Genomic DNA, 16,987 nt, shown 5'->3' on the forward strand with positions numbered 1-16,987 from the left:
ACCAAATAATTTTGGGGCATAATGTAGGGCCCAGTGTCAGAAAGCTGGGTCTCCGTCAGAGGTCATGGGTCTTCCAGCAGGACAACGACCCAAAGCATACTTCAAAAAGCACACACAAATGGCTTAAGACAAAGCGCTGGAGAGTTTACAGAAAACAAAATGAGGCTTTCAAAGAAAAGAACACCATACCTACAGTCAAACGTGGTGGAGGTTCACTGATTTTTTTAGGGTTGCTTTGCTGCTTCTAGTACCGAATGCCTTGACTGTGTGCATGGCATCATGAAATCCGAGGACTACCAAATAATTTTGGGGCATAATGTAGGGCCCAGTGTCAGAAAGCTGGGTCTCCGTCAGAGGTCATGGGTCTTCCAGCAGGACAACCACCCAAAGCATACTAAGAAAATGGCTTAAGACCATACTTGCCAACCCTCCCGTTTTTAGCGGGAGAATCCCGGTACTCAGCGCCTCTCCCGACAACCTCCCGGCAGAGATTTTCTCCCGACAAACTCCCGGTATTCAGCTGGAGCTGGAGGCCACGCCCCCTCCAGCTCAATGCGGACCTGAGTGGGGACAGCCGTTCTCACGTCCGCTTTCCCACAATAGAAACAGCTTGCCTGCCCAATGACGTCATAACATCTACGGCTTTTAGAGAGTAGAGTGCACAACAAGGAGAGAGAGTTCTTGGTTTCTTATGTGGGTTTATTGTTAGGCAGTTTCATTAACGTCCTCCCAGCGCGGTAACAACACACAACAACAGCAGTCACGTTTAGTCTACCGTAAAGCAGTTCGTCTGCCGTAAACAGCAATGTTGTGACACTCTTAAACAGGACAATACTGCCATCTAGTGGATAGCCTGCAGAACACTGAAATTCAAGTATGTATTTTATTTATATGTATAATAAAATAAAATAAAAATAAAATATATATATATAGCTAGAATTCACTGAAAGTCAAGTATTTCATACATATATATATATATATATTTTTTTTTATATATATTTTTTTTTTTTAATTTTTTTTTTTAATTTTATATATATATATATATTTATTTTTTTTATATATATATATATATATATATGTTATATATATATATATATATATATATATATATATATATATATATATATATAATATATATATATGAAATACTTGATTTGGTGAATTCTAGCTGTAAATATACTCTCCTCTTAACCACGCCCTTAGCCACGCCCCAACCACGCCCCCCGTCCAAAACACGCCCCCCCCCCTCCCGATATTGGAGGTCTCAAGGTTGGCAAGTATGCTTAAGACAAAGCGCTGGAGAGTTCTGTAGTGGCCATCAATGAGTCCAGATCTAAATCCTACAGAACATCTGTTGAGAGATCAAAAAACAGCTGTTGGGAGAAGCCACCCTTCAAATCTGAGAGACCTGAAGCAGTTTGCAAAAGAAGAGTGGTCCAAAATACCAGTAGCAAGGTGTAAGAAACTCATTGATGGTTACAGGAAGCGATTGATTTCAGTTATTTTTTCCAAAGGGTGTTCTACCAAATATTACATTGAGGGTGCCAATAATTTTGTCCAGTCCATTTTTGGAGTTCTGTGTAAAATATCAGATTTGGCTTTTTTTTGTGTGTGTGTGTCTTGTTCCAATGCAAACCAAAGAAATAAACATTTGTAAAGCATCTGTAATTTCAACAATTTTCTGGGAGAAGTACTGCATTATCTGACAGAAATGCAGGGGTGCCAATATTTTTGGCCATGACTGTATACACACACAAAAGTTGAAGCACGTAATGTAAACGTGAGGTGTTAAAATTAGAGATGTCCGATAATGGCTTTTTTGCCGATATCCGATATTCCGATATTGTCCAACTCTTAATTACCGATACCGATATCAACCGATACCGATATATACAGTCGTGGAATCAACACATTATTATACCTAATTTTGTTGTGATGCCCCGCTGGATGCATTAAACAATGTAACAAGGTTTTCCAAAATAAATCAACTCAAGTTATGGAAAAAAATGCCAACATGGCACTGCCATATTTATTATTGAAGTCACAAAGTGCATTATTTTTTTTAACATGCCTCAAAACAGCAGCTTGGAATTTGGGACATGAGGAGGTTGAGGTGGGCGGGGTTGGGGGCAGCGGGGGGTGTATATTGTAGCGTCCCGGAAGAGTTAGTGCTGCAAGGGGTTCTGGGTATTTGTTCTGTTGTGTTTATGTTGTGTTACGGTGCGGATGTTCTCATGAAATGTGTTTGTCATTCTTGTTTGGTGTGGGTTCACAGTGTGGCGCATATTTGTAACAGTGTTAAAGTTGTTTATACAGCCACCCTCAGTGTCACCTGTATGGCTGTTTGTCAAGTATGCATTGCATTCACTTGTGTGTGTGAAAAGCCGTAGATATTATGTGATTGGGCCGGCACGCAAAGGAAGTGCCTTTAAGGTTTATTGCCGCTCTGTACTTCTCCCTACGTCCGTGTACACAGCGGCGTTTTAAAACGTCATAAATTGTACTTTCTGAAACCGATACCGATAATTTGCGATATTACATTTTAAAGCATTTATCGGCCGATAAAATCGGCAGTCCGATATTATCGGACATCCCTGTTTAAAATTATTCCTATTGGCTCCAACATGTGAGTGTTTCTTAGCCCATTTCGAGCATTTCTTGAAAGGTCGAGGAAAATCCGCTTTTGACTTTGTGAGAATGTAAAGAAGTCCAGGGGTCACCAACGCGGTGCCCGCGGGCACCAGGTAGCCCGTAAGGACCAGATGAGTCGCCCGCTGGCCTGTTCTTAAAAATAGCTCAAATAGCAGCACTTACCAGTGAGCTGCCTCTATTTTTTAAATTGTATTTATTTACTAGAAAGCTGGTCTCGCTTTGCTCGACATTTTTAATTCTAAGAGAGACAAAACTCAAATAGAATTTGAAAATCCAAGAAAATATTTTAAAGACTTGGTCTTCACTTGTTTAAATAAACTCATTATTTTTTTTACTTTGCTTCTTATAACTTTCAGAAAGACAATTTTAGAGAAAAAATACAACCTTAAAAATTATTTTAGGATTTTTAAACACATATACCTTTTTATCTTTTAAATTACTTCTTTTTTCCTGACAATTTAAATCAATGTTCAAGTAAATTATTTTTTTTTATTGTAAAGAATAATAAATACATTTTAATTTAATTCTTCATTTTAGCTTCTGTTTTTTCGACGAAGAATATTTGTGAAATATTTCTTCAAACTTATTATGATTAAAATTCAAAAAAATTATTCTGGCAAATCTAGAAAATCTGTAGAATCAAATTTAAATCTTATTTCAAAGTCTTTTGAATTTATTTTAAAATTTTTGTTCTGGAAAATCTAGAAGAAATAATGATTTGTCTTTGTTAGAAATATAGCTTGGTCCAATTTGTTATATATTCTAACAAAGTGTAGATTGGATTTTAACCTATTTAAAACATGTCATCAAAATTCTAAAATTAATCTTAATCAGGAAAAATTACTAATGATGTTCCATAAAAAGATTCGAATTAGCTAGTTTTTCTCCTTTTTTTCGGTTGAATTTTGAATTTTAAAGAGTCGAAATTGAAAATAAACTGTTTTTAAAATTTAATTGTCATTTTTTTCGTGTTTTCTCCTCTTTTAAACCGTTCAATTAAGTGTAAATATCATTAATTATTAATAATAACATAGAGTTAAAGGTGAATTGAGCAAATTGGCTATTTCTGGCAATTTATTTAAGTGTGTATCAAACTGGTAGCCCTTCGCATTAATCAGTACCCAAGAAGTAGCTCTTGGTTTCAAAAAGGTTGGTGACCCCTGCTCTAGTCTGTCTCCACTATCTTTGTATCTGCGGGGTAGCTAGCACACACACACACAAAGAGAAGCGTAAATGTAATGTCACACGTTGACTTGATCAGGCCCAAAATCTAATCCGTTCTTGTTTATCCTATTTTGGACATTTCCTGAAAGTATCATGAAAGTCTGCTCGTACGTTTTTGAGTTATTTTGCTTGCTTACTAACTCGCTCACTCACATACGCCGGTAATTATAAGAAGGTCAACTGAGTAGAGAGAAGGAGAAATGCTTCAGTTGCTCCAATGATGTATTGCAGCTGGATCTGCCCCGCAGGACGCTACGATATTACATCTGTCAATACATGTACATTATCCGCTTGTCATTTTTAGTTGTTCACAAATGTCAGATATTCCGGGGGAATTTTGTGCTCTCTCGTCGTGTCGCGTTTCACAGGTTGCTGTTGTGAGATTTGTCAAAGTCAGCCAACTCTCCTGAGGTTGAACAACAAATAGCGAGGATGAAGGAATACAATTCTCAGTGGGTTGTTTACTTTACGTGCTTTGATTATCGCTTCAAAAACAAGCTAAATTGTAGTGTGCATGTGCTGCATGCTTCCAGTGCACACATTTCATAATACATTGTGTTTCTGCCTATTGTCTTGAATGTGATTTTGAACAGGCTGTTCATGAGTCACATGTGGGTTGCGAAACACCACTCAATAATCACTGCTCAACAAAGCACCCTTTCGTTTGGGTCTTTTAGTTGCATGTTTTGTTTGAATTGGTTTATGTTGTGTTCTCACTTCACTGCTTATCAGATACAGGCAAAACTGATATTACCAGTATTTTTAGGCTAAATAGCAATTTACAATATATATCGGTATCTAGTGTTTAGTTTAAACTCAACACCACATGTTCAAATTTCTGCTCAATAAAGCCCAGCTGTGCAAACAACTACATAAATCTAAGAGTAACCGCGTAATACTCTTCCATATCAGTAGGTGGCAGCCGGTAGCTAATTGCATTGTAGATGTCGGAAACAGCGGGAGGCAGTGTGCAGGTAAAAAGGTGTCTAATGCTTAAACCAAAAATAAACAAAAGGTGAGTGACCCTAAGAAAAGCCAATTGAAGCTTAGGGAAGGCTATGCAGAACGAATCTAAAACTGAACTGGCTACAAAGTAAACAAAAACAGAATGCTGGATGACAGCAAAGACTTAATGTGGAGCAAAGACGGCGTCCACAAAGTACATCCGAAAATCACATGACAATCAAAAATGTCCCCACAAAGAAGGATAAAAACAACTGAAAATTCTTGATTGCTCAAACCAAGTAGATGCGGGAAATACCGCTTAAAGCAGGGGTGTCAAACTCATTTTAGATGGGGGGCCACATGGAGAAAAATCTACTCCCAAGTGGGCCGGACTGGTAAGATCACGGCATGATAACTTAAAAATAAAGACAACTTCACATTGTTTTTTTTTGTTTAAAAATAGAACAAGCACATTCTGAAATTGTACAAATAACAATGTTGTTGTTTTTTTACACTTACATGTTGCGGTTAATAGTATTCTATCTTCATTTGTTGTTATTTATACTTTTTGAATAAATGTGATAATGAGAGTGATAACTCATTGGTGTTAAGTTTCAATCTATAAAGATAAAAAAATTATATTAAAATCAAATTACAGGATGTTATTTATGTAGTTTGCTCATTTTCCTCGACTGATGTGGTTTATTTTGTACATATGTAGCATCATCTACAAAGATTTAAAAAATTGCTATTGTGACATCTAGTGGACACATTTAGAACAGCAGTTTCTTTCATTCAAAAATTTCGGCTCATTTTTATACTTAGCAAACTCATCCCACGGGCCGGATAAAACCTGTTCGCGGGCCTGATCCGGCCCGCGGGCCGTACGTTTGACACCCCTGGCTTAAAGGAAGACATGAAACTGCCACAGGAAAAACTGATATTATCGGTATTTTTAGGCCAAATGGCAATTTACAACATATATCGGTATCTAGTGTTTAGTTTAAACTCAACACCACATGTTCAAATTTCTGCTCAATAAAGCGCAGCTGTGCAAACAACAACATAAATATAAGAGTAACCGTGTAATACTCTCCCATATCAGTAGGTGGCAGCCGGTAGCTAATTGCATTGTAGATGTCGGAAACAGCGGGAGGCAGTGTGCAGGTAAAAAGGTGTCTAATGCTTAAACCAAAAATACACAAAAGGTGAGTGCTCCTAAGAAAAGCCATTGAAGCTTAGGGAAGGCTATGCAGAACAAAACTAAAACTGAACTGGATACAAAGTAAACAAAAACAGAATGCTGGACGACAGCAAAGACTTACTGTGGAGCAAAGACGGCGTGGGTCAAATTTGGCCTGCATGCCATTTTGTTTGGCCCGCCAAAGGTTGGCTTCCAAGTGTTCATACTGACTTCTTTCAAGCTGCACAATCATTGATGGGGTGTCCGCAAGGCTACACTGTAAAAACAAGTCAGTAGATTTTACTGGCAGCTCATTCGCCGGAAACTATAAAATCATCAGTGGCACCATTTTTCCATTAACAGTACGTAACTTAGATTTTACAGTAAAAAAAAAAAAAAAAGTAGCTTCTCAGTTGCCAGAATTTTTAACTGTGCAGTAAAAATAACAGTGGTGCTGTTTTTCAGTTTATAGTAATGCACTGTAAAAACAAATGGCCATAGATTTTACGGTAAAAGCTGGCAGCTCAGTCAAAATAATTTAACGTAAAAACATTGGTACAGTTTTTCAATTTGCAGTAACTTTGTGTTAAAACCACCGTAAATTTTATGGTAAAATTGTGGTGACTGAGGTGCCAGTTTTTTTAATGATAACTATTGATGGGGTTTTTTTTACAGGCTAACTAGATACATTTTAATTTAAGAACCCACTGCTCTACGATAAAGTTGTGACTTTTTGACCGCCAAGCCCTAATACAATGTTGTTTTTTTAATGCCCTTTTTTTCTTTCTTCCATTCCTGTAGCCCAGAAAACCCAAAGCTCCTGAGAATCCTTTCCACGGCATCGTCTCCAAGTGCTTTGAACCTCATCTGTATGTCTACATAGAATCCCAAGACAAGTGAGCAGAACCAAACCACATTTCTTTGCATACAGTACACACACACACAGTAGGTCTGGGTTAGTTATTGCCTCATTCCTGTGAGAATCCTGTGTGTGACCGAAGTTTTAAGGAGTGGGACTATCCAGGACTAGTTGCAGTGTGCCCAAATAACCACCAGGTAGCATCCGTGAGCAGATAATACTGTATCATGTTTTTCTCTTTCGGACTTACCAGTGCATTCTTCACTCATGCTTTAAGAGAGGGGTGAGGCAAAAAATAAATAATTTGAGTGCACTGGTATATAAGACGCACCCATCACATTTTACAAGAAAAAAATATTTTGCCATTAATTAGCCGCACCGGACTATAAGCCGCAGATATATACGTTGTGAGATGAGCTATTTACACGCAAAAAATGTTTAAATGTTTATTTACATACCTTTAATTGTTTCCAAATGGTGTCTGTAACATGGCAGTAAAACGGCTGATCAAACAAAACGGAAGTCATTGTCATGGACCCGCTAGCTGCGGAAGCTAGCTCTCTAATCAGCTAAACAGACTTAGTAAGTCCACGGTGACGTTTTGGTGAATTTACAAAACTGAAACAATGCAAAAAGAATGCCCTTGTAAGTCAATAATACTAACACAGACAGTTGTAGACATGTTAGCATGTTAGGGCGGTATAGCTCGGCCGGTAGATTGGCCGTGCCAGCAACTTGAGGGTTCCAGGTTCGATCCCCGCTTCCGCCATCCTAGTCACTGCCGTTGTGTCCTTGGGCAAGATACTTTACCCACCTGCTCCCAGTGCCACCCACACTGGTTTAAATGTAACTTAGATATCGTGTTTCACTATGTAAAAGCGCTTTAAGTCACTAGAGAAAAGCGCTATGTAAAATATAATTCACTAATTCACAGCTAATGCTAACAACGCTAGGTTCGTTACATTACGATAGCACGTACAAACATGCATGAAAACACTCCTACAGAGATCGCACATGAGACGGTTTAGTAAGTAAGAATTGTTTTAGTTATATTGCAAAACTTACAACCATTCTTGGAGTGATGAATGACGAATCCTTTCGAGCAGAAACTCTATGGACTGTTTTACTTCCGGTTCAAGGCATTACAACAGGAAGTGGACTCGTCCAAAAGATAACGCCATAGCACAAACAATAACACACCATTCCAGTGTCTCTGCTTGGTTTTAATGAACATTTTTGAACACAAAACATTATGGCCTTTAGCGAAGAAAAATGCATAAATTAGCCGCAGGATTTAACACGTAGGAAAAAAGTAGCGAATTTACGATAACCCAGACCCACTGAACTTGTAACCAGTGACTAGAGATGTCCAATAATGGCTTTTTTGCCGATATCCGATATTCCGATATTGTCCAACTCTTAATTACTGATTCCGATATCAACCGATACAGATATATACAGTCGTGGAATTAACACATTATTATGCCTAATTTTGTTGTGATGCCCCGCTGGATGCATTAAACAATGTAACAAGGTTTTCCAAAATAAATCCACTCAAGTTATGGAAAAAAAATGCCAACATGGCACTGCCATATTTATTATTGAAGTCACAAAGTGCATTATTTTTTTTAACATGCCTCAAAACAGCAGCTTGGAATTTGGGACATGCTCTCCCTGAGAGAGCATGAGGACGTTGAGGTGGGCGGGGTTGGGGAGGGGCGGGGTTGAATTGGTAGCGGGGGTGTATATTGTAGCGTCCCGGAAGAGTTAGTGCTGCAAGGGGTTCTGGGTATTTTTTCTGTTGTGTTTATGTTTTGTTACAGTGCAGATGTTCTCCCGAAATGTGTTTGCCATTCTTGTTTGGTGTGGGTTCACAGTGTGGCGCATATTTGTAACAGTGTTAAAGTTGTTTATACGGTCACCCTCAGTGTCCATCTGTACTATTTACATTGCAGATTGTCACTGAAGGCATCAAAACTATGAATGAACACATGTGGAGTTATGTACCCAATAAGGGACAAGCGGTAGGAAATGGATGGATGTTTTATATTCTAGTTCCTTCAAAATAGCCACCCTTTGCTCTGATTACAGTTTTGCACACTCTTGGCATTCTTTCGATGAGCTTCAAGCACACCTGTGAAGTGAAAACCATTTCAGGTGACTACCTCTTAAAGCTCATCGAGAGAATGCCGAGAGTGTGCAAAAAAAGTAATTTCAGCAAAGGGTGGCTATTTGGAAGAAACTCGAATATAGACTTAGACTTAGACTTCCTTTTTATTGTAATTCAAATTGGAACTTTACAGTACAGATAAGAACGAAATTTTGTTACATAAGCTCATGGTAGTGCAGGATAAAAAAGCAATAAGGTGCATATATAAATAAATAAATAGATTACTGTACAGATAAATATATTGCACTTTTTCACATGCATCCACGTTTATGGACGTATGTTATATTGTCTTTTTTATTCCAGCGAGTTAATCCATTTTGGGGGGAGTTGAGGGGATAATTATGATGCGTTCAAGAGTCTTACGGCCTGAGGGAAGAAGCTGTCACAGAACCTGGAGGTTCTGCTTCGGAGGCTGCGGAACCTCTTTCTAGAGTCCAGCAGTGAAAACAGTCCTTGGTGGGGGTGGGAGGAGTCTCTGCAGATTTTCTGAGCCCTGGTCAGGCAGCGGCTTTTTGCCATCTCCTGGATAGGAGGAAGAGGAGTCCTGATTATCTTTTCCGCCGTCCTCACCACTCTCTGGAGAGACTTCCAGTCTGAGGCATTGCAGGCTCACATATAAAACACGTGTTCAATTATTTCTAGTATTGTCCGATAATGGCTTTTTGCCGATATCCGATATTCCGATATTGTCCAACTCTTTAATTACCGATACCGATATCAACCGATACCGATATCAACCGATACATGCAGTCGTGGAATTAACACATTATTATGCCTAATTTGGACAACCATGTATGGTGAAGATAAGGTACTTTTTAAAAATAATAATAAAATAAAATAACTAAATTAAAAACATTTTCTTAAATAAAAAAGAAAGTAAAACAATATAAAAACAGTTACATAGAAACTAGTAATTAATGAAAATGAGTAAAATTAACTGTTAAAGGTTAGTACTATTAGTGGACCAGCAGCACGCACAATCATGTGTGCTTACGGACTGTATCCCTTGCAGACTGTATTGATATATATTGATATATAATGTAGGAACCACAATATTGATAACAGAAAGAAATGGGGGGAGGGAGGTTTTTTGGGTTGGTGCACTCATTGTAAGTGTATCTTGTGTTTTTTATGTTGATTTAATAAAAAAATAAAAAAATAAAATAAAAAAACCGATACAGATAATAAAAAAAAACGATACAGATAATTCCCGATATTACATTTTAACGCATTTATCGGTCCGATAATATCGGCATGCCGATATTATCGGACATCCCTTGTTATTTCACCTTTTTTTGTTAAGTACATAACGCCACACGTGTTCATTCAGTTTTGTTGTCTTCAGTGACGATCTACAATGTAAATAGTCATGAAAATAAAGAATACGCATTGAATGAGAAGGTGTGTCCATAATGTGTTTGTCATTATCCCACCTCACTCCTACCCACTTCTCTAAAGTGGGCTGGCTCAAGGTGGAGGACAGAGTTAAACAACTTGCACTGAGCCTAGTCTATAAAATCCGCTACACCTCCCTGATACCGAAGTACATGTCAAACTACTTCCTTAACCACAACACCAGGGGGAGCTCCACTAACCACGTTAAACCCAGATTCCGAACTAACAAAGGTCTTAACTCATTCTCTTTCTATGCCACATCAATGTGGAATGCGCTCCCAACAGGTATAAAAGAAAGGGCATCTCTATCCTCCTTCAAAACCGCAATAAAAGTTCACCTCCAGGCAGCTACAACCCTAAACTAACACCCTCCCCGGATTGCTAATAATCAAATGTAAACAATCAAATGCAGATACTTTTTCTTATGCCTTCTGATCTCTCTCTCTCTCTCTCTCTCTCTCTCTCTCTCTCTCTCTCTCTCTCTCTCTCTCTCTCTCTCTCTCTCTCTATATATGTCCACTACTTGATGTCCATATCCCCCCCTCCCCTCCACACCCCTGATTGTAAATAATGTAAATAATTCAATGTGATTATCTTGTGTGATGACTGTATTATGATGATAGTATATATGATAGTGTATATCTGTATCATGAATCAATTTAAGTGGACCCCGACTTAAACAAGTTGAAAAACTTATTCGGGTGTTACCATTTAGTGGTCAATTGTACGGAATATGTACTTCACTGTGCAACCTACTAATAAAAGTCTCAATCAATCAATCAATTCTTGTTTGGTGTGGGTTCGCAGTGTGGCGCATATTCGTAACAGTGTTCAAGTTGTTTATACGTCCACCCTCAGTGTGACCTGTATGGCTGTTGACCAAGTATGCCTTGCATTCACTTATGTGTGTGAAAAGCCGTAGGTAATTTTTTGTGATTGGGCCGGCACGCAAAGGCAGTGCCTTTAAGGTTTATTGGCGCTCTGTACTTCTCCCTACGTCCGTGTACACAGTGGCGTTTTAAAAAGTCATACATTTTACTTTTTGATACCGATAATTTCCGATATTACATTTTAAAGCATTTATCGGCGGATAATATCGGCAGCACGATATTATCGGACATCTCTACCAGTGACTGTTTCTTTTTTTTTCCAATTTTTAATTGTAAAACCCTCCTCCTCCACCTTTCTGGCTCGTCTGTCTTTCCATCTCTGGGTTCTGAACATGCCACTGACTCGGCTGTGGCAGAAATGTTTCCCATTAACTGCAGAACCACAGACGCTGAGAGAGCGAGAGAGGTTGAAAAAAGTGCCGTCTCAGCAGCTGCTCTCATTCTCATCCCCACCTCTTCATTTTGTTTTTTTCCCTGCTGGTGCCCTCCTTTAAGTCTACTCCTCCTCCGGTCTGTGTTGTGTGCGTTCTTCTTTTTGCTCCTTTCCACATTCTTCCTTTTTTTTTTTTTTTTTTTTTTTTTTTAGCCTCCCTCTGTCACAGCCGCTATCCTTCTGTTGTTCCCAAAAAGTCAGTCCCTCCCCCAGGCAGCAGTGATGTCTGCACAAAGTGCTGTGTTTAAATGCAGGTGTTTGTCAGCGCTGAAGGGAAATATTCATCCACCTGACACTTGGAATACAGTTTAAGTGCAGTCCGGGCTGATATATTTATAACCCATTCATTCTTTTCTGCGTTGCAGGAACCTCGGGGAACTGATTGATAGGTTTGTGGCTGACTTCCGAGCACAGGGCCCACCCAAGATTGGCACGGAGGAGGGCGGTGCCGTGCTTCCAAGCTGCGCCGACCTCTTTGTCTATTACAAGAAGTGCATGGTCCAATGCTCCCAGTTAAGCACTGGGGAGCCCATGATCGCCCTCACCACCATCTTCCAGAAGTTCCTGAGGGAGTACGCCTGGAAGATCCTCTCTGGTAACCTGCCGAAGTAAGGAACCAACCCTTGTGTTCAACAGAAGGATGTAACACACACACACACACACATACACGTTGGTGTTTCTTCTGGTGTGCTTTAATAAGCAGTTAGGAACTTGAAAAGTCACGTGTTGTGTTTGAAATGGGCCGCAGTGTGCGGTGCGTACAACAAATGCAAACGACACAACACGACCACTTTGTGCCACAACACAGCAGCATAAAGCCACGACACAACTTCAAGTCACAACATTACTGCATAAACAGCGTAAAGCCGCAGCACAACAACTTTAACATAATTGCAAAAGCCACAACAAATGCAAACATGAAGCCACAACATTTTTAAGCTACTTCACAATTGAAAAAGCCACAACAAATGCAAACATCACATAAGCATGAGGCCGCGACACAACAACTTTAAGCCACAACACAACTTTAGGTTACAACACGATTGCATAAAACCGCAACACAACAGCATAAAGCTACAACATAACATCCTTAGGTCGCAACACCATTTCTAAAGACACAACACAACCTTAGGTCACAACATATTTACATAAATCCGCTACCCAACAACTTCAAGCCACAACACAACAACTTTAAGCCACAACACAACTTTAGGTCACAACACAATTGCATAAATCCGCAACACAACAGCATAAAGCTACAACATAACATCCTTAGGTCACAACACAATTGCATAAATCCGCAACACAACCGCATAAAGCTACAACATAACATCCTTAGGTCACAGCACAATTTCTAAAGCCACAACACTAATTTGGTCACAACACAACAGCATAAATCCGCGACCCAACAACTTCAAGCCACAACACATCAACTTTAAGCCACAACACAATTGCAGAAGTCTCAGCAGATGCCACAACACAACTTTCTGCCACAACAACTTTACACCACAAAACAACAACTTTAGAACACAACAACCTTACACCACAACACAACAACCTTACACCGCAACACAACAACTTTACACCAGCACACAGCAACTTTTAGCCACAACACAAAAACAACTTTTAGCCACAACACAAAAACAACTTTTGGCCACAACACAACAACATACCGCCACAACAAAAGCAACAACTTTACACCACAAGACAACAACTTTGCACCACAAGACAACAGCTATACACCACAAGACAACAGCTTTACACCACAAGACAACAACTTTCAGACACAACACAGCAACATATTTCAGACACAACACAACAACATATTTCAGACACAACACAACATATTTCAGCCACAACAACTTTATGCTACAACACAAAGACTTGGAGCTGAAATACGATCGCAAAAATCACTACAAATGCAAACGCCGCAACACAACTACTTACAGCCACAACACAATAACTTTACGCCACAACCAAACATATTTCAGCCACAACACAAAAACAACTTTTAGCCACAACACAACAACATACCGCCACAACAACAACTTTACACCACAAGACAACAACTTTACACCACAAGACAACAACTTTCAGACACAGGACAACAACTTTCAGACACAAGACAACAACATATTTCAGACACAACACAACATATTTCAGCCACAACAACTTTATGCTACAACACAACAACTTGGAGCCAAAATACGATCGCAAAAATCACTACAAATGCAAACGCCGCAACACAACTACTTACAGCCACAACACAACTTTAGGTCACAACACAATTGCATAAAACCGCAACACAACAGCATGAAGCCACAACATAACATCCTTAGGTCGCAACACCATTTCTAAAGACACAACACAACCTTAGGTCACAACATAATTACATTAATCCGCTACCCAACAACTTCAAGCCACAACACAACAACTTTAAGCCACAACACAACTTTAGGTCACAACACAATTGCATAAATCCGCAACACAACAGCATAAAGCTACAACATAACATCCTTAGGTCACAACACAATTGCATAAATCCGCAACACAACCGCATAAAGCTACAACATACAACACAATTGCAGAAGTCACAGCAGATGCCACAACACAACTTTCTGCCACAACAACTTTACACCACAAAACAACAACTTTACAACACAACCTTACACCACAACACAACAACTTTACACCAGCACACAACAACTTTTGGCCACAACACAAAAACAACTTTTAGCCACAACACAACAACATACCGCCACAACAAAAACAACAACTTTACACTACAAGACAACAACTTTACACCACAAGACAACAGCTTTACACCACAAGACAACAACTTTCAGACACAAGACAACAACTTTCAGACACAACACAACAATATATTTCAGACACAACACAACAAATTTCAGCCACAACAACTTTATGCTACAACACAACAACTTGGAGCCGAAATACGATTGCAAAAATCACTACAAATGCAAACGCCGCAACACAACTACTTACAGCCACAACACAATAACTTTACGCCACAACCAAACATATTTCAGCCACAACACAAAAACAACTTTTAGCCACAACACAACAACATACCGCCACAACAACAACTTTACACCACAAGACAACAACTATCAGACACAGGACAACAACTATCAGACACAGGACAACAACTTTCAGACACAACACAACAACATTTTTCAGACACAACACAACAAATTTCAGCCACGACAACTTTATGCTACAACACAACTTGGAGCCGAAATACGATCGCAAAAGTCACTACAAATGCAAACGCCGCAACACAACTACTTATAGCCACAACACAATAACTTTACGCCACAACACAATTGCAAAAGCCACAACAAATGGAAACGCCACAACACTACAACTTTGCACAACAGCCTAAAGCACAAATTTGTCAAAGTAAATGACAGTAAGTCTGCCGTCACTTCCTTTGTGTTCGTCACTTGCGGTGTCGCCTAATCTTGTTGTGGTTCGTACGGCTTTACGTTGTTGTGTTGCGACATGTGCGGTTGTCGTAGTTGGAGTCACGCAGCAGTCCTGTCATTTACATCAGAATGGTCACTGACAAGTCGACGTACACAATTGTGCCGTTTCTATTTCCGGTGTACGTGCTAATCAAACACACCAGGGTTTCCCACACATTCATCTATTTGTGGCGGCCCGCCATGAAAGAATTACGTCCGCCACAAATAAATAAAAACATTTAATTTTTTTTATTTTTTTTTGTCCTCTCCAGCTTCTCAGGCAAATCATATAGTTGATGTAGATGCCCATATCGGCTGTTCAGATTTACTTTACAAAAGAGAAGTGTAGGATACTTCTCTTCTTGCCTTATTTGTATTTGACTTTATTAAATGTATTTATATTACAAACACAACATGTGTATATAACAAAGGGTGCAAAGTCTGCTGGCAGTAGGAAACACATGGTTAAGTGTAGGGAGTAAAACTGATGGCAGTCTAAAGTTCAAGATTATTGGAGCTCTTTGTTCAGTGGATCAGATGTTTGATGAAGCTCTGTGTCTATCTACCACCACTACTGTTTTCTGTTTATTTGTTACTGACTGTGGCAGGACACCTCTGCCTCTGTTTCACTTTATGTTGCTGGTAAATAATATGGTTGTGGTAGTAGGCTAAAGTTAAATTATTTAGTATGCACTGATTAAAGGGGCAGAGCTTTGAGACATTTTAGCTTTTATATTTTATAAGACATATTTTTTTTAAGAACCACAATTAATAAATATATTTCAGTGAATAACTTATTGTTCAAATCTGTATATAAATATGTACATAAAGTGTTGTAATTATATTGTAAAATGGATGGATGGATGGACGTTTAAAACAAAACTGTTAGTATTAATTAGTAAGTATTAGGGATGTCCGATAATGGCTTTTTGCCGATATCCGATATTCCGATATTGTCCAACTCTTTAATTACCGATACCGATATCAACCGATACCGATATCAACCGATATATGCAGTCGTGGAATTAACACATTGTTATGCCTAATTTGGACAACCAGGTATGGTGAAGATAAGGTACTTTTTAAAAAAATTAGTAAAATAAGATAAATAAATTAAAAACATTTCCTTGAATAAAAAAGAAAGTAAAACAATATAAAAATAGTTACATAGAAACTAGTAATTAATGAAAATGAGTAAAATTAACTGTTAAAGGTTAGTACTATTAGTGGACCAGCAGCACGCACAATCATGTGTGCTTACGGACTGTATCCCTTGCAGACTGTATTGATATATATTGATATATAATGTAGGAACCAGAATATTAATAACAGAAAGAAACAACCCTTTTGTGTGAATGAGTGTGAATGGGTGAGGGAGGTTTTTTGGGTTGGTGCACTAATTGTAAGTGTATCTTGTGTTTTTTATGTTGATTTAATTAAAAAAAAATTAAAAAACGATACTGATAATAAAAAAACGATAATTTCCGATATTACATTTTAACGCATATATCGGCCGATATTATCTGACATCTCTAAGTATACATTTTTTGAGCCTTTTTAGAGAAAATCAAATCATTGTAGTAAATTATGCAAATTACTCGATGATGTCATGGTGACCACGCCCAACCGCAACAGGTATCTTGGCAGTTTATGGGAAACACTGCACACCATATGTTGTCCACCATATGTGATCACTTAAACATGCTCCCAGAGGCACTCCGACTCAACTCTTGTTTATTTTCAAACTT

The 16,987-nt window shown here is 38.7% G+C and overlaps 1 protein-coding gene across 2 annotated transcripts in view; it reads left to right on the forward strand.

The window, feature by feature from the left end:
• The window catches only part of vps53 (VPS53 subunit of GARP complex), a 104,297-nt gene that overhangs the window by 48,560 nt on the left and 38,750 nt on the right, over positions 1-16,987 (forward strand). For both annotated transcript variants that reach the window (XM_062068664.1, XM_062068663.1), the window contains exons 13-14: positions 6,806-6,900; positions 12,117-12,359. In XM_062068664.1, coding sequence (XP_061924648.1) covers positions 6,806-6,900; positions 12,117-12,359 — 338 coding nt within the window. The remainder of the gene's footprint in view (positions 1-6,805; positions 6,901-12,116; positions 12,360-16,987) is intronic.

This window comes from Entelurus aequoreus, linkage group LG13 (genome assembly GCF_033978785.1).
Source record: "Entelurus aequoreus isolate RoL-2023_Sb linkage group LG13, RoL_Eaeq_v1.1, whole genome shotgun sequence".
In the NCBI taxonomy this organism is placed as follows: domain Eukaryota; kingdom Metazoa; phylum Chordata; class Actinopteri; order Syngnathiformes; family Syngnathidae; genus Entelurus; species Entelurus aequoreus.